Source organism: Lepisosteus platostomus, chromosome 6, assembly GCF_059453375.1.
Source record: "Lepisosteus platostomus isolate fLepPlt1 chromosome 6, fLepPlt1.hap1, whole genome shotgun sequence".
Classification (NCBI taxonomy): domain Eukaryota; kingdom Metazoa; phylum Chordata; class Actinopteri; order Semionotiformes; family Lepisosteidae; genus Lepisosteus; species Lepisosteus platostomus.
Genome location: NC_142616.1, coordinates 39,376,209 through 39,399,201, shown reverse-complemented (window position 1 = coordinate 39,399,201; position 22,993 = coordinate 39,376,209). Strand labels below are relative to the sequence as shown.

Here is a 22,993-nt window from a genome sequence, read left to right as displayed (position 1 = left end):
CAAAACACGTGAGGGAGGTATCAGACCTGATGACAAGTATAGAAATCAATGGTGGAAAGCCCAGTATAGCGGAATTATTTTGAAATGTAGGTTAGTGAGACGGTGAAAAGTCAGGATGCTGACAGCTACAGGATCAACATGGTGGCTTTTCTGCATGCCTTTTGTTTAGCAAACCTATGCCTAGTGTAAACGTTGCCCCCACAGGTATTTCATTAAAATAAATCATACTTAAAAATTGCATTTATTTGGCAGCCTAGGTTAGATGCAGAACATGGCATGCATTCGTATTGGAGCATGATGTTTGTCTAGGTAGTTCCCGACAAATGCTGAACTAGAAATAGTTTATGCTATGCTTTGTGCCTATACCTTTAAAATCATATTCGCAGAGCAGCTAAGCAAGTGTCAGCAAGTCACCTTAAATTGCTTATTTCCAGGCTGCTTATTTAGATTTTTTTTTCTTGCACACAAACTGGTTTTCCAGGGTCGTAAAAAAATTATGCCTTCAATTCTGTAAAAAATAGCCTCTTTTTCATGAAATGCAAGTCTGCTTTCCTTGATGCAAGGGATATCATAAACCAGCAGAGAGGAATATTTCTCAGTTTAAGTATTTGAAAACAAATTTATCTTTCTTTTTTTTACAGTGGTGACTCATGAATCTATGCTTAACCCTGAAAGTGGACTCATGTTTTTGCCAGTTCCATAAGTATCAAGGAAAGTTTCAGATGTGGTGGAAGCACTGATGGTACTACTGAGCAGAAAACTTAAAAGCTTAAAAACTTCAAGGGTGGACACACTCGAAGACAAAGCAAACATAACGGTACAGTTGTGTTACCAAGAACTGTTTCTTAAAATGTACATTTGTTCAAAAGATATTTGAAGGAAAACAATCAGATGACAGAACATAAAATGTATTCCTACAGACATTTTTTTGGCCTTAACTTGCCTGGATTTATAGACATCATGATTCAGCCCTGAAAACCATTTCCCTATTTATTTTCCTGCTGCTTCACATCGCCCAATCCCTCCTCTTACATACCACACCTTCCCCTCACAGTGCAACAAGACTCCTCTTTATGGCATACCTAATGCAGTGAAGCTTACACTTGCCATGAGATTAGTTCTGTTAGCCATTTCCTCCTTTCTCTGTCCATTGTGCCAAGTGGCAAAAAAGGTCTTTTTCCAGGTTTTCTCCAGTGATCTTGCTGACAACACAGAAAAGTCTTGGCGCTGACTCTTGCACACAGAGAACACAGAAATACATGCTGCATTTACCTCCCCTCATTAGTGATATTTTTAAAGGCATATTTTATTTGAATCCTAATGAATTACATATGGTCTGTATTATTACGGCAGAAATAATTCTATAATAATTTCTAAGAATACATTTAATAGATGGAGGGGTTTCACAAACGGGTTTCAATTAGTAATATAAGGAGCTTAACACAGTGATGATTTCTAATAGTGGCATTTCTTAAGCCGATCTTTGGAAACCCATCACAAATTATTCTTACACAAACCAGTCCCCTGTTCATTTATTAATGATATATACAGGTTAGTCCCAAGACCTGCCGAGTCTGATTAGCCCTTCGCGTTGCGCCCGTACAGCATTGTATTCAAAAGACCTCAGTGATCAGTGATGATCTTCGAATCCCTCTCGGCTTTTTCCCACACTTTCTTTCTAACGCGCCCTTTTATTTTTGGCGATTCTGTTGAAAAATACCAGTATGCAAACTTTCTATTTCGCGCTCACGAATACAGAAAATGAAACGACAAATTGCGATATGCTATATTAAATCATTTTACGGCATTTTGCAATGTTATATAGGCCCGTATAAAAGGTAATAAAAATAAAGGTGTAGTTCTTGTGCGATTGAAGGGTATTTACGTTTTAAATTCAGCATGCACAGTAGACGCGTATTCTTGTCCAGATCTAGGAGTCATCTTTTTGATTAACAAAAGTTACATTTACATAAAAACATTTTGCAAATGTCCAAAAAATGAATGCCTCTCTTTCGTTTCGTTAATTACAGAGTGTATTGACAATGCATGACGTCCCTTTTCCTTTTCTTTATGGGTCTATTCACAGCTAGAAAGTAAAAATCACCGAGTTGGGTACCTATTGTTAACGAATGGTTTTAAGTTATTCTGTTTAAATAATAGAATGTTAATGTATACAGTGTACACAGCTTCCTTCAAAATATAAATAATACAAATTAAAACAATTGATAAAAGGGAAATGCTTTGAGTACATTTTAAACAAAGCCAGCCTGAAATAAGGTTATTTTGTGAAGAATTCTAATTATTTGTACATACCACAGTTTTACAACTAACATGATATATTCCCTCCCAATTGCAGAACTAGAATTGAACTCCAGACTGGAAAAAAACGAAAAAAGGGGCATTTTAGGAACTCGGGTTTTGACTAACCAATACCGCCCAAATGATTTTACTCGTTTTTTCTAACTACCTTCCGCTTATTCTGCGATGCTTGCACAAAGCAAACAGAAGTGACTTGCTTTAGCTCTCACGCTTTTCTCAAAACTGTCTTTTCCTCACTTGCTTTTCAAAACTGCACAGTCGTCCGCCAGCTTTCTCAAGCCGTTTTTTTAATACTTTCCTGCCCTTCTCTATTTATGAAAACGTCACTTCAAGTCCCTCCCTGTTTGAATCTCATTAGTTTCTTGTGTGTTTCTCCCTGTCAATAATCCCGAATCCAGACTCTCTCTATTTCCATCCCTCTCTATCTGTCAATCAGCGCCGCCTTTGAACTGAAAACCACTCCGACCAACTTCAACTCACTCAATCCGAGCGGCTCAGCTCCATCTCCGGCTTCTTTTTCTGCCAAGATTCCCCTCTTTTTAGTTTGTACAAACCGCCAGTCCTTGGAAAACGCTAATACAGACCCTAAAGTTTAGCTCGGATTCGGAAGCACAGAGATCAAGGGTTTAAAAAACTTTGTTTTTTGCCCCCAAAATTGCTCGGGAAAATGCCGCAGCTTAACGGCGGTGGAGGGGACGACCTGGGGGCGAACGATGAAATGATCTCCTTCAAAGACGAAGGGGAACAGGAGGAAAAAATTTCGGACAACTCTTCAGCAGAAAGGGATTTAGCAGATGTCAAATCTTCTCTTGTAAACGAATCAGAAACTAATCAAAACAGCTCGTCAGATTCAGAGGTAAGTAGCAAGCAACGGGGATCGTTTCTCGTGTACTTTCCATTGCATTCTCCGTTTCTGTATAGTTTACTTTGCAACCACGTTGTTCCCGAAAATAATCTAACTTTTTCTTTTTTATTTTTAATGCAATTCTTCTGTTTCATTGTATTTCAAGGCGGAAAGACGGCCTCCGCCTAGATCAGAAACTTTCAGAGACAAATCAAGAGAAAGTCTAGAGGAGGGTGAGTTTCTACTTTTTTTAACTCACACACAGACTTTCACACTAAAGCACCATGTAAGCGTGCCGCGTGTTTTTTAATGGATTCTCGGATGCTTAAAAAGTTTTCAAGGCACTCACAAAAGTTTTCTTCTTCTCCCCCGCCATGTTAGCTGCGAAAAGGCAAGATGGAGGTTTGTTTAAGAGCCCACCATACCCGGGTTATCCATTTATAATGATCCCCGATCTTACGAGTCCGTATCTTCCAAATGGATCGCTTTCACCAACTGCACGAACAGTAAGTTTGTTTTAAAAAAAAATAATTATCCCTTTTTTCCGAAAGTCACACATAAAGCCAGCTGGCTAATTATGCATGCATAGGTGTGTTAATACTGAAAAAAAAGTTTCGCAACTTTTTTCAAGTTCTGTGCAATGGCATGTATTTACCTACCATAACCATTATGTGTTAACATTAACATTTGCATCTGGTGATTATCAAAGCAACTGTTTAGTTTGCTTTTCATTTGTCTTTTGTTGTGTTCTGAATGTTTATTTTACTATGCCTGTAATGCAAATCATTTGTAAAATGTAAATGTAAATTGACATGAAGTTCGAGTTTTAATGTATGTACACACGTGTAAGTATATACACATATATGCATTTGAAACACCTTGAAGAACGTAGTAGACGAATCCGAAAACGTTTTGCTTACCAAACCAAATGTTTTTAAAATGAAGTGTTTTTATCATAACAAATTCAGTCGTTGTTGTTACAGAGCATGTTTCTTGCGTTTCACTGAACACTTTTTGTATGTTGCAAAAACAACGTTGAAATACATTGGTTTGCTAATTTACAGGAGCGCATTGTTTTTTTAGTATTTCACTTATTTTTAGGTCAGCGTTGCTTTTGAAAATAACTTTTTTGGAAGGGGTATTGTTTTTAAATATATATTTAAAATGTTTCCTTATTATTTGTGTAATGTAGTTTACTCCACGTTTCCCAAAGAAGTCCAAGACGACGTGTTTAGCTTAGTTTCTTTACCGCACACAATTAACGCGAAAGTTAATTATTACTGTAGCGGAAATTTGTTTGCAGTATCGTAAGATTTTCACCTTAATACAAATACTAACGACCTAATCATTGATCTAATTGGGAACTTTATTTTGAGCTCCTGTTAATGACAATAATACTCGTATTTTGCTGAATGTACAGAAGCAAGTTTTTGACGAAATAATACGTATTTTTTTGTATTTGCGCTACGCTGATGTTAAAAAGTGCAGTTTTTAACTTTAAGACAGTCTGTATTTTGGTATGCATTTTTGCAAATAACCTGTCGCTTTTTCATAATGAAAAATTAAAAACAAAAAAAATGTTGCCCTCATAGACGTATTTGCTTTGATTTTGGCTTTAAATTGTCATAGCATAGGAATGATGTTTGTATGTTTATTTTATCTGCCTAGATAAATATTACCACTTGTTGTCATATGGTGGCGTTTATAATGTGGCTTTGTTATTCATATATTTTAAAATATAAGCCATTATTACCTTCCTAGTGTATGTTTAAGTACTGTAAATACTGCTGTTTAGGAAACATTACCATAATAACGGCACCTCTTTAAAATCATAAGCTATTTAAAAAAGATGATGCTTAATTAAGGTATTCATACAGTATTTAGTTAATAGCATCTATCAACTTTGCTTATGTATTTTAAGCAGTAGTTGTAATTATGCATATTTACTCGTTATCCCACAGCACAATAGCAGTCCCACTGGGACAATATAAATGCAATTGGGGCAATTTTCTAAACCCAGTGGTTTTTATATTTGTTTCTAATTACAACTCCCTGCTTTAGAAACTGTCATATCGTATTATAGGGTAGGTATAGCAGCAAATACACAGGAAAATATAACAGCGCTATCCTCTTCAGCAAAGTCACATTTTTCTTCATTTTCAATGCAGATGAATGCACTTTATTTTCAAAGTACATTAAAATAAATTTAATCTGCATTTTATTGCTTCATATTTTGAATACATTTCCATTTCAGATGCTTTTAGAATTATCTTTAAAGGTGTATATTATCTACAGCAAGCAGGGGTTGCCTATTAACATTAGTTATATCCCGTTTAATAGGGGGTGTTATTTTGTTTGTGGTTTGTTTACTGTTTCTACTCCTTTACTTCCCCCTTAAAACTAAAAATAGTAGACAGATTTTAGACATGTGATTTTGCAGCATAATACAGAAACAAATGAACATAGGCATAATGGTTGCATATTGTGATATTTCACCAACACTTAGGCCTTAACCAGTTTTAACATGCAAAAAAGCAGAATCGAGATGGTAACATCAGAGTTATGTAAAAAAAAGAAACATTCATTTATATATTTTCAAACTGGCATTTTTATTTGCAAGAATTTTAACTTATAAAATATACTTAAGTATAACAGGCTTTCAGATTGAGTCAGTATTTTGACTTGTTGTCATGTATGCTGAATTCTTCCTTAGCCATTTTCTTGTTTGCTGGTGTCCGTTAAGTTGGATAATAATGTGCATATTTACAGTATTGAATATAGACCTGTGTAAATCAAGTTAGTACAGTTTTATATATAATGGTTTAAATCAATTCAAATACAAGTGAATAACTGCAGCACCGGAATCTTTATGATAAAACTCCAAAACACCTGCAGTGGAGGACAGAAATGAAGGAATGTATAAAAAGTGATTGTTCACCCTTGTGAAATGTTGTGATAACAGGGCATTTGACACATTCCAGATTCTTGCCCTATATTGTAGTGTTAGTGATCGTTATACAGGCCATTACATCTGAAAAGGAAATTGGTCAAATCACACCATTCTTTAAAAGCACAGGTGTTCTTTGGGTTTTGTTAAAAAGAATGCTGAATTACACTGGTTCTGCCTAGCATGCATTTTAAAATTTCACTAGCTGATACCTTTTTTTTGGTCTCTTCAGTCCTTTTGTCATCCAAGGTAGACTTTTTTTGCACTTTTATTGGGGGGGTTCATTCAGTAATGAATGAATCCATTTGAACTGGTTATTCTGGGCTTTATTTACAAGGGGGTATAGTCAGTTATTTAAATGTGGATTCAAATCCATGTGGCTTTCAATCATTTTCTAATGACTGGAAATTAAAGCTGAAAGATTGTGGAGCTGTGGACCTCATCAGCCCGGCATCCCTTTTTACTAGGCTGAGTACAATAGATAATGGTGTGTAGATTCTCTGCCAAGTTCACTACCTTTAGAGTGGCTTTGTGTAATACCATTAAAGCTTTGAACACCTATCTGTGTTGTATACATAAATGGGTTACATAGTTAAGCATAAATAATTTAGAAGGTGATTATCTTGCAACAAACATTAGGACATTATGAAATGGCTCGTATGATCATTTAAAATGTGTGCACAAGATTATATTAAAAAAACAAAATTATAAGACATGATTATGTCCTGCTAAATATATGTGAATGCTGGTGTGATGAACTTTAAATTTTATTTAAACTGCATCCAACCTTATTTTTTCCCCTTGGTTTGGTGGGTTTACCATCTTGCTTAGGCAGCGTAATGAATAGTCAGAGCCTTGCTTTGTACGGTACTTGGGAAGCAGCATTTGTTTGCCATGCATTTGCCTTGGGTGTCTTATGCCTTATTTCAGATTGATAATTACAGTGTTGGTATGATATTTCTCTTGTTTGCTTAGCTGAGGGCTAATGGTAGTTTCTAAAAAGACAGGTTAAAAAAATGGTTTATTTAGCTCTGTGTCTCATCACTAGCTGCAAAAGTAATATTAATGACAGTGGTTTTGGCTCTGACAGCTGCAGATTTTTGTGATAATGCGCATTTCTATACTGTGACTAAAACTCGAAGGAGATTTTTCCAGCTGTCCATGGGGCTGTATTTTAGTTGGATATTGTCTGGCTGTTCTTTGTGAAGGGGAGGCTGGATTTAACATGCTTCCTGCTGTATAGTGACTATACGGCACTTTTTTTTTTCCTCGGGGGCAGGGGTTAGAGAAGGGTGGGCTGTCTAATTTGTCTGACCTCCGTGGCTATAACAACTGATAGTTTGTTTTTCCAACTACCTAAGTCTGAAGTGTTTCAGAATTTAGCATCGTTTAAACAAATTAACAGAAATTCCTGTCGAACAGTGTTTTTCTTTTCTAGATAAAGACATGCTATTTTACTTTAGCGGGTTCCATTTCATAAGTGGATGCAAGTCTCATCTCTCTGTTTATCTATGTGTCCACATTTTCTGAAATGCAGAGCAGGTCTAATGGCTAGATTATACTGCAATCCAAAGGTAAAGGGTTAACTGGGGTGCTTCAGGCAAAAATCACACCTCAACAGGTCTACTGAAAGAAATGTGCCATAGTCGTCTGCTGGCAGGCCATGCAGTGTTGTAAATCCACAGGGTTTATTTACAGCCTGGAAGATTTAAGATTGTTAAGATATTTGACGCCACTCTAACATTATAATATCCAGGGTCTGGAGACTCTGGCAAAGGGTCAGGTTTCCCTATATAATTATAAGCAGTTAGAAATTAAACAAAAGGAAACCACTGTCTATAAATATTTTAACTGATATCCAAACCACAGACTGTTAATGTATTTTTGTTGGTCATTCTGTTGTTCTCTTATTTGTTCATTACTGACAATTGTCTTTTAGCATCCCAGTTTTTTACTTGTTTTGTTTGTCTTATGTTGTGGCAGTTACTCGTCTCTGAAATAAAAATCTGCCCGGTGAAGGAACTGAGTGATTAATGAAATAAATGTTCTGCTTTTTTATGAAGGTAATTTTTTTTTTCCAAGCAGAAATAAATTCCATTTAGCTGAGAAGGCTATAACGTTTCTGCCAGATTTGGACTAGAAGCGTCAAACCGTGTTCTTGCTTGTTTGTAGATATCTTTTTTTTAATTTACCGGGATAAGCATAACAATGGAATGTGAATTGTCGTCTGGATTATGTGTGTTTTTTGGTGCAGCTTTAAACTGTAGTGCCTCAGAGGTGAATACGATGGTGTAATAAGGATTTAGGAAAGGCCCATACCTTATCAAATTGGCTTTACATGTTAATGGTCCCTAATTGCTATCCGCAGGGGTTTAATGGTAGTGAGTCTTGTTTTGTTTAAGTTGCTACAAAATACATGCCAAGCTTATTTAGAATGTAGGCAAGCTTTTGTTTTGCAGATTACTTTTGTTTATGAAACGTGGTTTAAATCCTCCAGTTGCTTTTAGGCCACCTTTTTGTGTTGTTGTTATGCTCTTCACATTTGACACATATTGGGGAAAAATCCCTGTTTTATTATATTTTTCATTTTAATAAACACTAACTAAAAGGTCTGGTCTGGATTTGAAGGAGTTAAGTTCCTCACTAAAGTTTGGCACCATTAAAATAAATTTGAGGCCTGGTAGGCATTAGTGGGGCACAGCACATTTTCAGAGCTTAATTAGTCCAAACTGTAATTGTTCATGGTCTGCCAATAGGAGTAATGTTCAGGAAAAGTGGAGTTGCACTAAATCGTCCTACAGTTTTTAAAACAATAAATCACTTGCATATTTGTGTAGTGATTCAAATGGAGCCGAGTCCTCTCCCATCTCAACATGTGGTAAATTGTAAAGTCAATGAATTGCAGATGTAGAGTACAGTAAGGTTTTGTAAGTGTTGGTGAATGAATGGAAAAGATTCACGCTGTAAATATTTACTGAGATTACTGGATCTTTGCTAGCTGGGCTTAATTTTCTTGTGTTGATGATGTTGGCAGACTGCATTATTTGGATGCAAAGGAAAGTTGATCATTCTGATTTTACATAGCCAACATCTTGCTTTGTTTTGTTGCGTATTTTTTAAACGTTTTTGTTGTATAAAAATGCAGTGGTTTTATTTCAGCAATTAGATAATCCCTATTTGTTATTGAAACTTGAAAGGATGTACCAGAACTCAAGCTGTTTGTGGTTACAACTGATTTATTCAGTTTTCTTCAACCTAAACATATTTTTCCTCTGCAAATAAGTTCTGTATCCTTCTTTTGTTATGTTGGGTGGGTGCACTAATGAATTTTGATACTCATTTTTTAAATTGTATTTCAGTTTTGTTTGGTCTGTATTGTTTACAAGTAGTGTAGGGGAAATGATTGTCTATTCTTAAGTGTTTCATGTTGAAAAAGAGGGTTTTATTTAGTCAGCAGGTAGCTTCTAAAAATTTCTTTGGTGTGATGCCCCTTTCTTTTTTTTTTGCTGCGAGTCATCATATTGGGTGTGAGATCTTACAGCTTCTTTCAACAAGGCGCTCGTAACAATATCGGCACGACATATGTGCTAACTTTCTTTTTAAAAAGAAAAATACAATAATCTCTTCTGTTTTTCACCATCCTTTAACCTTAAATTGAAGTGGATTAAAAAAAACAAAGCACAGAAAAATGCAAATCTTAATTTGTTTAAAGGCTAGCCTATATGTTATGGAGGAAGTGAGGATAAAATGAACAAAGAATCGATATGTCAGGGAGTTGAAAGTGTGTTCGGTGTGTCTTGAGCACTCAATTTTCCTTAGTCTTTTGTGTTTCCAGACTCTGTTTCACTATCAGTAGGCCACTGCAACCTGGTTTTGCTTCTTGAAACTAGCATTAGCTTTGCAGCTGTGCACCGGGCCCCAGTCTAATGCATTTCCATAAAGCTTTAAACACAAAGATTGCTCTGTACATCTGGAATGCAACTTTTGTCATCTGTTAAATATAGTCCATAGGCCCACACGGTTCCTCAAAACTGGAACATGGAAATTAAATTATTCACTGTATGCGTGGGGAATAAAATGCATACCCCAAGACTCCAGGTGGAAAAATTCCAAGATACGTTTTTTTTATTTATTTTTAGGAGAGTTATTTAAAAAAAAACTCAGCAGCAGTCTGATATTCCAATGATATTTTTAAGAATTTTATTTGGTCATTGATTGCCTTTGTTAGTGTCCCCCCCCCCCCCCCCCCCCCATATGAATAATGCTGTATAATTCCTGGATTGTTGGAAGAAATTTCTTTCAGGTTTTAAGAAATTAATAGGTCTGTGTTATGCACTATACCCTTGCTGTGGCAACTTACATATCTTAGTGAAGATGTCAAGGTTTTTCAGCTGATGGACTCAGCTCCTTGTCAGTAGTATCAGAATTCTTTTGTAGGCTAACTGTGCGGAACCCTGAGATGAGGTTTTCATAGACTCTAAGGTTATTGTACATTGGAGATTGTGTGATGAACTTGAAAGGATTCATTTATGTGCACAATTAGCACAATGGTAATTCTGTAATGTGCACTGTGTAACCTAATTTTTATTACTGCTATTTATATTATTAAAATTTCTTTTTGTATGAATCTGAACTAAAATGCAACTTAGTAGGTGGTTGAATTATTGTTTCCATTTGTGTTATGTTGTGAGATATTAACAGTTAACGTTACATATTAGCACAGAAAATGAATGTCACTTGTATAAAGCTACAGGACATGTTCTTTCAAAGGCATGATTATTTTTTGGGGAAAACAAAACTTCAGTTTTGAGGGTTATATATAGAATTTATTGAGACTGTTATTTGAAATGTGTTTAACTAAAAAAAAAACTATATAGGTTGGAAGTTTTGATTTTTCATTTTTGTGTTAAAACATTCAACATCAGTATGTTTAGTAGAATTATTGTCTGTAGCTCCAGCACTAATTTTTCTTTAGGGAAGAAAACTTTTGCCTTATTCAGCTTTTACATGTTAGATTTGAAATATAAAAAAACCCAGCAGTGCCACTGAGACAAGTCACAAATAAAATAAGGAAAACCAAAAGAATACAACAACTGAGCAATGCTGTAAACTTGAATTTATTTAATTTATACCTTGCTTACTGACTAGAAAGACCTTTGGGATTTTTAAATGCATAGTACAAAAGTACTTGGACAAAGGCAAGTGCTTGTTTCTTCAGGAGAAACTTGAATAAAGTGATGAATGGACACCTGGATTGAGAGAGAGGGCAGAGAGGCCTAGTAGCAGGGGAGAGAGGGGTTGCGTCTCAGTGTGTTGGTATTTTTTGTCAGCAGAACATGTAGAATGCAAAAAAAAGCTTTTGAGAATCAAGGAAAATGGAGAGGCACCGTATCTAGTATTTTAATGTTTAAAGAAAGAAAACGCTTTTACAGCTCTTAAAAAAATGAATTACAGTTTGACACTAAGAATTCTACAATTGTAGATTTTACTAAATCCTTGACATGCTTCCATTTTTTTTTCAAGCATTCAAGGGGCTTTCAGTTGGTAGGGGAAGAGAATGAAACTAGCTGGGACAGAAAAAAAGGGACTTGTTAGTGTTGCGTATGGACTGTGGAGCCAGGAGCTGCTTTCAGGGGAGAACAGTTCTCAGGCCAAACATTTCAAGCTCGCAAAGAAGCCCGTCCAGGACACAATAGGTGTTTGAATGGGGCGCATAATTGCTGTTAATGTCACGGTAATGAGAGCGGGTCTCAGTTCCTGGTTAGATGTCCAAAGAATAGGGCCTTCAGGGTTCAGATTTATCTTTTTTTTTCACTGGCCGAAAGGGGGGTGGCAAGTTTATTGCAGAGCTTGATAGACAAGCCATGTGTGTGGTTTCTTTTCCTCTTGATTTTAAATCTTGCTCTTTCCCTCTGCTTATTGCGTACAGCTGGATATTTTATACCCCTCCTCCCCATTTAATTTTCTTTACTCCCACTACCTGTCAGCATAAGTTCTGGGAGAAAATAGAAAAAGATGACAGAACAGTGACATTCTGTTCATGTTGACTTTTTTTAAACTTCTTAAGTAATTGAGGCTGGTGTTCTAGCTCAGGACATCCAACGTACTGTGTATAAAGGGAGCAACACTTATGACACCATTTTGAGACAAGCATGGCAGGGTAGTGGGTTCCAAAAGAAGTATGAGGGGTGAGAAGATAGGGGACATCTTTCTCTTTTTTTCTTTTCCTTTGTCCACTGTTATTGCGTCTGATTTCCTAGAGATAGACCTGGTAGGTTCTCTTGAATTTCAAATGCATCAAGAAGCACCTGTGGCTCAACAAGGCCCTGCACCTGAGCAACTAAATTCATAGTTCAAATTCAGTTCTGTGCAATAGTAAAAAAAATCATCAGAATTTACTGTGATTTGTCATTTATTTAAAAAGCATTTGAGATTAACAGTATATCATAAATCTACTGTAAAATGTGTCATTTGAGACTGAAAAAAGGTTTCTGTATATCTTTGTGTAATCTGTTGTCATATTTTAATGTTAGGTTTTTACTCAGGAGCACAGAACTAGATAGTACAGTCTAATAAATAGTCTTTTTGCTTAGAAAAAAAAACTGAAGGTGCTTTTCTATACTGAAAAGGCCACCAACCTAACAAACCTTGAAACCTTTGGCACCATATATAATATAAAAAAATGAAAAACGTTTTAATCACCAAGGAAATATTTTATAGACTGATACTTATTTATTACTTTCTGTAAATAGCACTTTCATTCCTAATAGCTTTTACATTCAGTTTAGGTTAGATATGTATTTTTAACATACTGTATATGTTCAAGTATGGAAAATCATTTAGTTCCAAGGTAAATTAATTGAAAAGGGGGTTTTAAATGGCTTTATAATGTAAAGTCATAAAAAGCTGCCAGGTGCAATTGAGTTCTCTATATATTGTTAATCCTCTAATTAAAAGTATTAATTGTTCTGTGATTAAATCCAAGGACAGATGGATGATTATGAGATGATTGTCTGTTTGCCTGTCAAGGTGCTACATTCTTATCCACACAAAAGGTGAAGGATCTTGCTTTGCCAAAGCACAAATAGATTAATTTACTAATCGTGAGATTATTGTAGGATTTAGAGCAAAATGTTGCGAAGATTAATGTGCATTAAAACTATGATGGCTAATGAAATGCAAGCCTTTCAGTCTGACACTGCACGTTGAGTGCACCGTGAGGTTTTTTAAATAAAGTCTTGGAAATAAAATGTATGAAAGAATGGTGAGTTTTGGTTTTAGGGTTTGTTTCCTTTTGTTTTCTTCTAATTAAAATTAAAAAACACAAAATTAACTTTTACTGACATAGACATAAATTGGCATTAATTCTTAGTCTGAGACCTTTTTGCATTAAATACAATTCTTTCACTATATTCTTACACTCCTTCATAGCTCCTGTGTATGATCTCTGGGGTCATACAATAGATATATTTTAACATACATACTTTATTAATATCCCACTTTAATATCTGTGTAAAATTAACTTTTATTGTTTTATTTTTATGTATAGTCATAATGTACGTCTCTGTTTGGTTAAAGTTTTATAGTGTGGTCAGATCTAATCTTAAGCTGGCAGTCCTTGTTATACCTCATAGTTCGGTCTTATGATAAGGCCAAGATGTTATTTTGAATGGCACTTCCTCTAAACTTGTTACTACTGATTTGACTGAATATTCTGCATTTCTTGACCAGTTTTCAGTTGGTGCTGCATTTTCAAACACTAGCAGGGGTTTAGATTCAAAGGGAAATGACTGTAGTTTGGAAACAGCAACATGGGCAATGTTTGCTCAACTTGGAGAAATAAAGTTCTTAATTTTTGTGGTTACATTTAGTTTACTGAAGTTACAATATGTGATGACCCTGAACCTAGAGCATTGATTATGTTTTTTTACTTGATCCTTTTAAACATATGTGGTAGTGTATGTTGCTGTGACTTCCAATACTCAATGTATTTGTTTTCTGTGAACATCATTAGTTTCTGTTTTTTTTTATGTTTTACATGTGTACAATTATATGGCAAATTAATTTTCTACCTAAAGCATTTGAGAGACTGTAAGAAATCAGATCTCACAGTGCCCTCCCACCCACCCCCAACCTACAGATCAGTGAGGAGTGTTTCCTGGCTAAATAAATCCCGTTCGTCTTAAAATCACAATCATTATAGCACTTGCAGGGCCTACATTTAACCCTGCTGGAGTGCACAAATGTTTATTATAACCAGATTGAGGAATGCCTTACTGTTTGAATTGTGTACAGCTCCAGAGTTGGTATGAAAAGGAGGAAGTTACTTTTTGTTTACATAGCTGAATTGTTCCTTTAGCCTTTGTGTGCCTAATGCATTACTGTTCAAACACATAGAAGTAAGGGGAAAAAGATCCCTTGGCAGTTATATAAAGGACCCGGGTGTTTGTGTGTCTTTACATACCTGTTTTTTTTCACTTATGGCCTTTAGATAAAGTTTTAAGAGCTGGCCCTCTTTGTGCAGGCCTGCATATTCAAAAGCCTTGGTTGTAGCCTGTTTTTCCCTTGTACAAACAGCCACAATTGCAGGCACACAGAGGTGGCGTACATAATGGGGCTGCTGGCTTTGGACTGTCAGCTGTTTCAGTCAGTATTGTTGATGATTGAAATTGAAGAATTGTGAGCACAATTCATCTTAGCGAGCAGGGAGCAGAGGGTCTGAGCTGTGCTGACTGGGAGCAGACGTTGACATACGGGCAGTCATCGAACTAATTGTTGTTTGAATTACCTGTTATGATCCGATGACAAATCTCCTGCGCTCCCGCCACTGGAGCAGAAAATGTAGCTCGAATTGGCATGATGTTAGCAAGTGTAAACTGTACTTCAACAAGATGGATAAATGCAATTATTGGGCAGACCTGGAGAGAGAAAATCCATTTAAATCTCGTAATGTTAAGCAGAGCCGTGGTTAATTCATTTGGCCAATTTGTGGGTGATGTACGAGTGTCGGAGAGCATTAGTCAGAGAGGGGGACGGTCTGGAAGAGATGCACTGTGGCAGTCTTAAGCTGTATCCTTGGGACAGCAGCAGAGTTCTCCCCCCCCGCCATTTCAGCGGATAATATAAATGGATCGGCTGGTCTGAAATGACAAAAAGATGCACTAACTGCAGTGCTGGAGGATGTGCTGTGCAAATGAGCCAATGAAAAGTCCATGAGGCAGAAAGAGTGTCTCTATTGTCTTTAACTACTATTGTTAGCTTGAATAAATTGAGACATGCCTCTTTGCCTCCACTTTATTATAAGTTTGCTGACATGTTGAATGCAAAGTACTGTAGTGCTGTGTGAATTGTTTGCTGGTTTACGTTCAGAGTTGTCTCTGTGCCTGTTTGCCCAATATTATTGACCCAGTGTGGCACTGATACTTCATGTAAACTGACACCTTGAATTCCTGCGTGTTGCAGTTACAATTATGTCTTCTTGAGGCTGCCAGGTAGAGTTTCCCCATTGAAAACAAAAAAGATATACATGTTCATTTTCACATTGACTATATTTGTGAGTGAGAAGCTGTTAGGACTTTTTGGTCTGATAGTTTATTTTAAAGAAGGTGAGGGTCTTCTCAGTGTTGGCTAGTCAAATCATGAGAAATGAAAGTCAGCTGTAGACAAGAAAGTTGGATTTAGCTCATACTTTTATTGCACATGTGTTTTGGCATGAAGAAATTGCCCATGTTAGTTTTTGGTTAACCCTAGTTTGTTTCTTTGGCCTGTTATATATTTTTTTACAAACTGCTTTGTTTACATTATCATGCACAAACATCTACCTTGTTCTTACTGTAGGAGAACAAAAGCACGGGCCGTTTTCTCATGAACATCTGTAAAGGTGCAGAACACTGCTGCAGCAGGCTGAGAGCTGCACAAATACTCTGGCACTGTGACAGATTGCAGTATGAAGTAAGCTTTTAAACTGTTCTAGTGTTACGCAAGAGCAGTATGCAAATCAGTGGTTAGTGTAGAAGAAGCAACAGCAAGGGGAGTCGGTTTACAGCTGAAAACCACAGATTCGAAGTGTGTAGGGTTTTGATTTCTAAGAGATGGGTTTACTATCAACAACAGATGAAGTGAGAGGTTGTTTTTTTTTTAATCTGAGCGGCACAGTTTGTATTAACTGTACTCTGGTTGAGAATTTGGTTTGTGGTTTTCTATGCAAAGAGCTGAGCAGTATACCTCACTGGAGTTACCAGCTGATAGGTTAAGAAAAGCAAAGCCACTGGGTAGGGTTTGCCAGCCATAAAACAGAAGTGGGATCTGTAGTCTTTAGTACACTTTCCTTCATTGCATTTGTCTAACGTGCATATCTCTTTCAGAAATAACGTGTAGTGAACATACCATATCGTTTGCCCAATTAAGTATCAAGTGTCATTTTATAGCATTTGATAGCTGATAGCTGTTGTTTCCTTTTTCGTGAGCCAGTTTTCAATTACACAGAACAAGCATCCCCCCCACACACTTTTGATAGTCTTGAAGCTTACCTTGAATATCAATAACACGTTGCATGTGTTGTAATTTTCAGTCCTCTGAAAAAGAGTAGAATTCCTAGGTGGGTACGTACAGCCATGTTTCTCAACCCCTGGTCCATTGATAAGGCACCATTCCCTAATGGTGGCCAGTGAACCACCATTACCATTACTTAAAGTATTCTTCCTGTGGAAAGGTTTTTAGCCTTATCATTCCCTTTGTTCCAGAACTTGGTACAAAAAAGGTTGAGAAACATTGATATACAGCAGTTTGTCCCATGGTGTGCACGAGAGCAAGAAGGGATCAGCACTGAAATGTCAGGTTCTGTTATTTCAGATAGGCTGCTCTTGTGTTATGTGAAGAACAACAGGCTTTTACAAATGATCTGTGTACTTGAAATTAGCAAGTACGCACATTTCATATTGGCCACATTTACATTGTTTGTTTTATTGTTTGTTTTAAGAGATTGAGAAAGTAGAGTGTTTGAAGAGAAAATGACATTGACAACATGATGTCATGGTAGACCCTACAGGCTGGATTGCCTCAAGATTTGCTTTTTCAAAGAGCCTGCTTGCCTGTTTACGGAACATACAGGTCATGTAGGCTTCACTTTCTTTTACTGTCTGTTACTGTCAAATCATTTGTTTTGTACTTAAAATGTGCCACCACTTGAGCTGGTATTCCTCTTGGGATGTTTTGCTACCAGATCCTGTTAACATAAGGACCCAGTCCTCAGCTTGTATCTGACAACAAGGGATCGGCTATAATCCCACCCCCCCTTCTCTGAAGAACAACTGCTAGCCTTGCTAGTTAAGCCAGTGGAATTCCACAGCCTTTCTACAAATGCCTTTCTCTGCTGCCATGATTATTATTGTATCCACAGTGGGCTTTGAATCCACAGGACTGTCTTCTACTGTCCTGTGTTTAAGATTAGCAAGCATCTCATTTTGTTTTGTTTAAAACAAATTGGGGAAAATTATTTGGAAATGTTCATTTAAATAAATAAATTTACAGCAGTTGTGATTTTAATATAATTTGTTTTGCTTTTGTTTTAATCTTTGTTAATAACTGCAGAAGTGTTCTGTATGCTTTCCCTCCATGTAAGTTCTCTAATTGTAAGTATTATTGTAAAATGGATAATAGTTCTCATTATTTTTTGTAGTTTTCTTTAAAGGAAAGTAAACTTGAATCTGTTTAAAATCAATGTGGTCTTTCCTGCTGTTCAGCGGTATTTTTTCATTGAGCTTCTGGCAGTTCTGCATAATCTAAAGTTCTGCATGAATTCTGTTAATCAAGGTGCTACACTCTGTTTCATGGTAATACAGCCTTAAGAAACGATGTAGTCCAACACTGCTCGGCACTGATGACGTTTTGCTCAGAAATCTTGTTATACAAAGTTATGCAGAACCTACCGTTTTGCAAAGGGAAAATATTCATGATATTATATTATGCTTCTGCTCAGATGGTCTGTAGAGGTTTTATTTTCCTTTTTTTTGCATATAGATTTATTACACTTACATGGCTGCTGGTGCCTTTCTCCTCAGTAGTGAGAGCCCTGGGAACAGTGTGCTCTCTTGGATCCCTGTGCTCATTTTACTATCCCTGTACAGTTGAGCAACCAGGCCTAACTTGGGGGAAATGCAAACTTTAGGTGGTGAAATTAATCAGATCCTTACCTCCTGTTTCAAAAGGGTGTGCAGCTCTACCAAGACACCATTCAGATGGTTCAGTGATTGGAAAGCAAGCTTAAATAATGGGTGTGCATTTCCTTATTTCTTTTTTCCACTTCTCTGCCTGAGGTAATACACAGTTCCAGTTCAAGGCAGAGGGATCTTTTCCGTATCGTGTCCTCTCTGCTGTGTATTCCTCCAGCGACTTGGGAGAGAGGTCTGGACTGAGTTGATTGTGATTTACGATTTGTTGCCTAGGACCTGTGGCCTCACATTTTGAAACCAAGCCCTAATTGTTTACAGAGGCCATTGGCAGCGCATTCATGTACTTGAGTAACTTGTGTGCAAGATTAAGCCTTGGGACAGTCCCTGAAGACATTGTGGTGAAGTGTGAACTCTTGGGCCAAACTTTCTTTTTAGAAAGAAACTTCTTTTCGTTTACTTCTTCCACTATGCAGATTATGTAGTAAATGGAAAACTTGTTGTAATTGGATAACACGCATGAAATTGAGCCTAGTTTTGAGGAGCACTGAAGGACAGTAACTGCCTTCTCTGCTTTTTTCCTTTTTTTGCAGCACATTATGGTAACAGGCTTGATGGAAGTGTAAGGGTTTATTTACAGTTTTGATTATCCTCTTTTGTGTATTTTTTTGCATGTCAGATAATTCCCAGAATCCTTCTTTGCAAATAACATTGGTAGTAATTTAAGAGGGCTTGGAATAGTTGAGCAATTGTGTGTGTTTAGTGTCTCCTACAACACTGTGTCTTCATAATTAAACTCTTGACCCTGTGACCAATAAAGGAAGTTTTATCTGCAGCACTGTTAAATAAAAAAAAGGAAGTGACAGAAGGTTTTTCTGTTGTGAAAAAGAAAAGGCCTTTGGTTTCATTTTTAGGGGCTTCTTTTTCTACTTCTCTTACACGGAGCAATGAACCAATGTTCATATTTGTCTAAATTTGAAGTCATTTGGTAAGAAAGGTGGGGGAAAATGGATTTAGCCTAATCTTTGATATGGAAAGTCATTGTGATCCCGGGGAGCAGCCACTGTAACATGCAGTCCTGTTTTAAGTCAGATTTCACGTGCAGTTTTGTTTTGACTGTAAGGATCAGTTGCCTTTGGATTAAGTCCAGAACCTACAAGTCTGTTTTTTTTCAGCCTTCTACAAAACCAATATGAAGGCCCTGTAATTCCTAAAATTGGATTTCAAATTTGATCTTGTTGCTTATGGTAAACAGAACATTAAAGGGAGTGAGAGGCTCTAATAAGGGCATCCATGTGTTTTATGGAAAGCTGCATGTTTTCATGTATTTATATACAAAACAGGCGTCATCTGTTGTACTTCAATATGTATTTGCAGTTTGCATGGTGTAGAGAGACCCGCTGAGCTTTTGACCTATATTGAGCACCTTGCACAAAATGTACAATTGCTGTGCAGTCATCCTGTCATTGTAAACTCCGTGATTACTTAATTGCTTTGTTCTTTAGACTTGCCCTTTTGTCACGAGCTAGCAGTGTACTATAAAAATGAAGATATCAAGGATAGCTGTGGGTAGCATTGGGCACCTTTTAGAATTGGTTCACATTGTCAGCAGTAACATATTTTATTATGCTTAAATTGTCTGTGCTGTGGCGTATTATATACACATAACACTAAAATAATAATCAGTGATATGTTTTAGTCTTAGTTGTTAAGTCTTAAAAGATCGTTTAGATGGAAACTGTAAAACTGCTTTTTGGTCTGCTTTTTTTCTGGAACTTTCATTGTGGCCCGTTTAATTTGTGAACCTAACATTAATGTGAAGATAAGGACCTGAGGTCTCTATAGAGAAAATCACGAATAACCTAAAAGACACAAAATATGCTTTTGCTCTTTGAACTCAACTGTCAGTGCATTCTGATTCCACCAAAGCATTTTTTGAAGGTAAAATGTTGGATAAACTGGGGCATATATGACAATCTTAGTGTACTGTTTGCAATCTGTGTGCAGTGCATCTCTCCTGTGTTATTATCTTAAAAAACAGGGAACTATTTTTTGTGCTCACTTCATATTAATTTTTTTTTTTGCATTCCTCAGCCTTTTCTGTTTAGGCTCCCTGGTCTCCAGAACATAACCTGCAACAGCTCTGACTCACAGTGCTTTCTGATTAGCTCTCCAAACTGGCAATAAGTTGATTGCTTTACAGAGATGATGTAAGCCTTTGCCCAGGGGTACATCAGGTTGGATTTCTCATGCTTTATCTTGTAAAGCCTAAATTAACAGCTGGTTTGGTTTGAGTTCTTCTGGATCTGACTAAAGGATTAGGCTCCATTCTCCTGTGAGTCAATCTAGTTTGATTTATCGCAGGTCTATCAAAAAAGATCAATGAAAGCTCTTTTGAAAGTAAATCCTTAATCGGTCTTTGCACTTACATGTCAGTATTGTGATTTTTTTCCCTTTTTTTAACTAGTCAGTGAAAGGAATTAGCTGAACACTCTTGAGTATGAATGATATTTTACTGTAGTACGGGATTTTCTCTTTCCACCAGTTAACCAACAGAGTTAAGCAAACTGAAACATGGTTTACCAACACAAAGAAACTGCACATAGAATGCATACTCAATGTTTCTAAACTTGCCTGCTGGATTTTCTGTGAGTTTTTTATGACTCATTTATCAGTTGTCAGTTTTAATTACAGCACAATTCAAATGCATACATGTTTCCAACACAAAAATACTCAGCTTGAAATTTGTGGGCTTCTACACAGTCATAGATCAATAAATGGTTTTAGACATTTCATTTAAGTTAAAAAATTCAGTTTTCATATCCAAACAAGTTGTGCAGTCAGAGTAGGTTTAATTGAAATTCATTTTTTTTTTGCATTTTGAGATTCTTGAAATAGAGCCTTTTTTTACTTTTTTAGCACTTCTTCATAGAATTCTTAAAATATTTGTTTCTTTAGTTTTTAGTTTGTCCTATAAGGCTGCAATGCATTTTGTAGTTTGTCCCTTATCTTGCATAAAAGACGGCAGTATTTTTCTTAGTGTGCTGCTGTTCTGAATTCTCCTTGTTGGCCTGTAGCGTGCAGGTAGACCCATTTCAATAGGCTGTTGCCATGGAGAAAACTCTGGCTCTCAACTTTACTAGCTCTTGGCCACAGTTCTTCAGAAACAGAGACAAGTCATGGGCTTATTATCTAATGTTCCCTGCGCGAAATAGGTGGTGGAAACACTAAACAGGAAACAGGAATGTATAATCAACTTTGTTCCTTTCAAAAGGAGGCTTGGTGGTTTAGTAAGCATTTTTTCTTTTGTGTTTTCCATGGCCACTAAATGGAGTTTATACAAATGATTTGGCACCATTGAAGAAGAACCCTTTGCCATTAACGGTTATCTGAGCTACAACTTAATTCCTGTAAAAACAACGAAAGAAAGCAAAAAACAGGACAGCCTGGCAGCTGTGGTGAAATGAGATACTGTGACATTATATGCATATTTTTTTACTCTCTTCCTTAATTTCCAACAGAAGTCTCATTGTACCTGCCTCTATTTTTGTTCTTGTTAGAGGCCGCACAGCTTTGCAAAACTCTGTAACCTGACAACAGTTGTTCTGAATCATGAATAAAAATGAATGGAGCGACCAGTCTGCAACCTGCGTTGCCTGATAACCGTCAAAACATCTAGGCTTAACAGTTATTGCTTTAAATGAAAATCTTGTGTGTAGCGATTAGTCCTCTGAGGACATGTGAGTGAAAAGAACTCTGAAAAAGCTGCAAGTGAAGGAGGAAGAGATGCATAACATTCTCAATCAGACATACATCTCTGTAATTAAAGTACAGTTTTAGTTATAATAAATAGTTCTAATTAAAAATCCTTGTTTATACTGTTTTTATTGCTCCGCAGCATTCGTGTTTATTTAGCGCAAAGGAATTTTGTAGTCTTGGCAACTGGCCTGAAGAAGAAGGCCTTGGCTGTATCATTTTACAATAAGCAACTGAGTGCACCCATGATCTTCCTTCTGTAGTGATTGTCTTCCCCTTGTAGAGAACAGGAGTTAAGATGGATTTCGCCACAGAAACTGGGCTGCCAGCTCTCATCGATGGCCCCTGAATTTTCTCCCCAAATCAGTGTTTGACGGATCTGAAGAGTCAGCTCCTTCTGTCCTAGTGTGCTCTGGTTTGTTTGACACTGTTAAGGTATTTAATTTTGGCCAAAAGAAACAACAGAGTGTAGCTGCATTGTCAGCTACCTGGACCTCTTCATAATAATGGGTCACGAGAATGGGTTAAGGGCAGTAGAGGAGTAGGGTAAGGGGTGGGTCTTGAGCATGTCCCAACTACAACACTTGTCAACTGCTCCAGTCATTCCAAATGTTAAACTCTTGAAAACAGTTTAAAGCATGTCAAGCAAAATTACAGCATCCACACAGAAGTCCGTCTGTGTCTGGCTGTCTTGTTCCGTGTATTCTGTGTTTGCATAAACATTACAACATACTTTGTAGGTCCCTTCAGAAACCAGCTGAAGACACTTTAAACAAGAAATGAAGAGATGTTGTTTGAATAAAAAAATGTTCCCCAGCCTCTTAAGCAACATTAACAAAATGGGCAAGCGGGCAAATTTTGGGAGGACTATAAAAAAATATATAATCCATTTTTTTCCTGCAGCTTTCTAATCTGTAATGAACTAATGCATTAGTCCATTCCATTAGGCTGCAGTTAAAT

General features: G+C 36.7%; 1 protein-coding gene across 23 annotated transcripts in view; it reads left to right on the top strand.

Annotated features, from left to right (window-relative positions):
- The first annotated feature begins 689 nt into the window (after window positions 1–689).
- Window positions 690–22,993, top strand: part of tcf7l2 (transcription factor 7 like 2) — a 111,269-nt gene continuing 88,965 nt past the window's right edge. For 4 of the 23 annotated variants that reach the window (XM_088635802.1, XM_088635792.1, XM_088635785.1 and 1 more), the window contains exons 1-3: window positions 696–3,175; window positions 3,330–3,396; window positions 3,545–3,669. In XM_088635802.1, the coding sequence (XP_088491928.1) occupies window positions 2,987–3,175; window positions 3,330–3,396; window positions 3,545–3,669 (381 nt within the window). In that variant the 5' untranslated portion in view covers window positions 696–2,986. Of the gene's footprint in view, window positions 3,176–3,329; window positions 3,397–3,544; window positions 3,670–22,993 lie in introns of all 23 variants that reach the window. The other 19 variants (XM_088635805.1, XM_088635806.1, XM_088635795.1 and 16 more) reach the window with 14 other exon arrangements.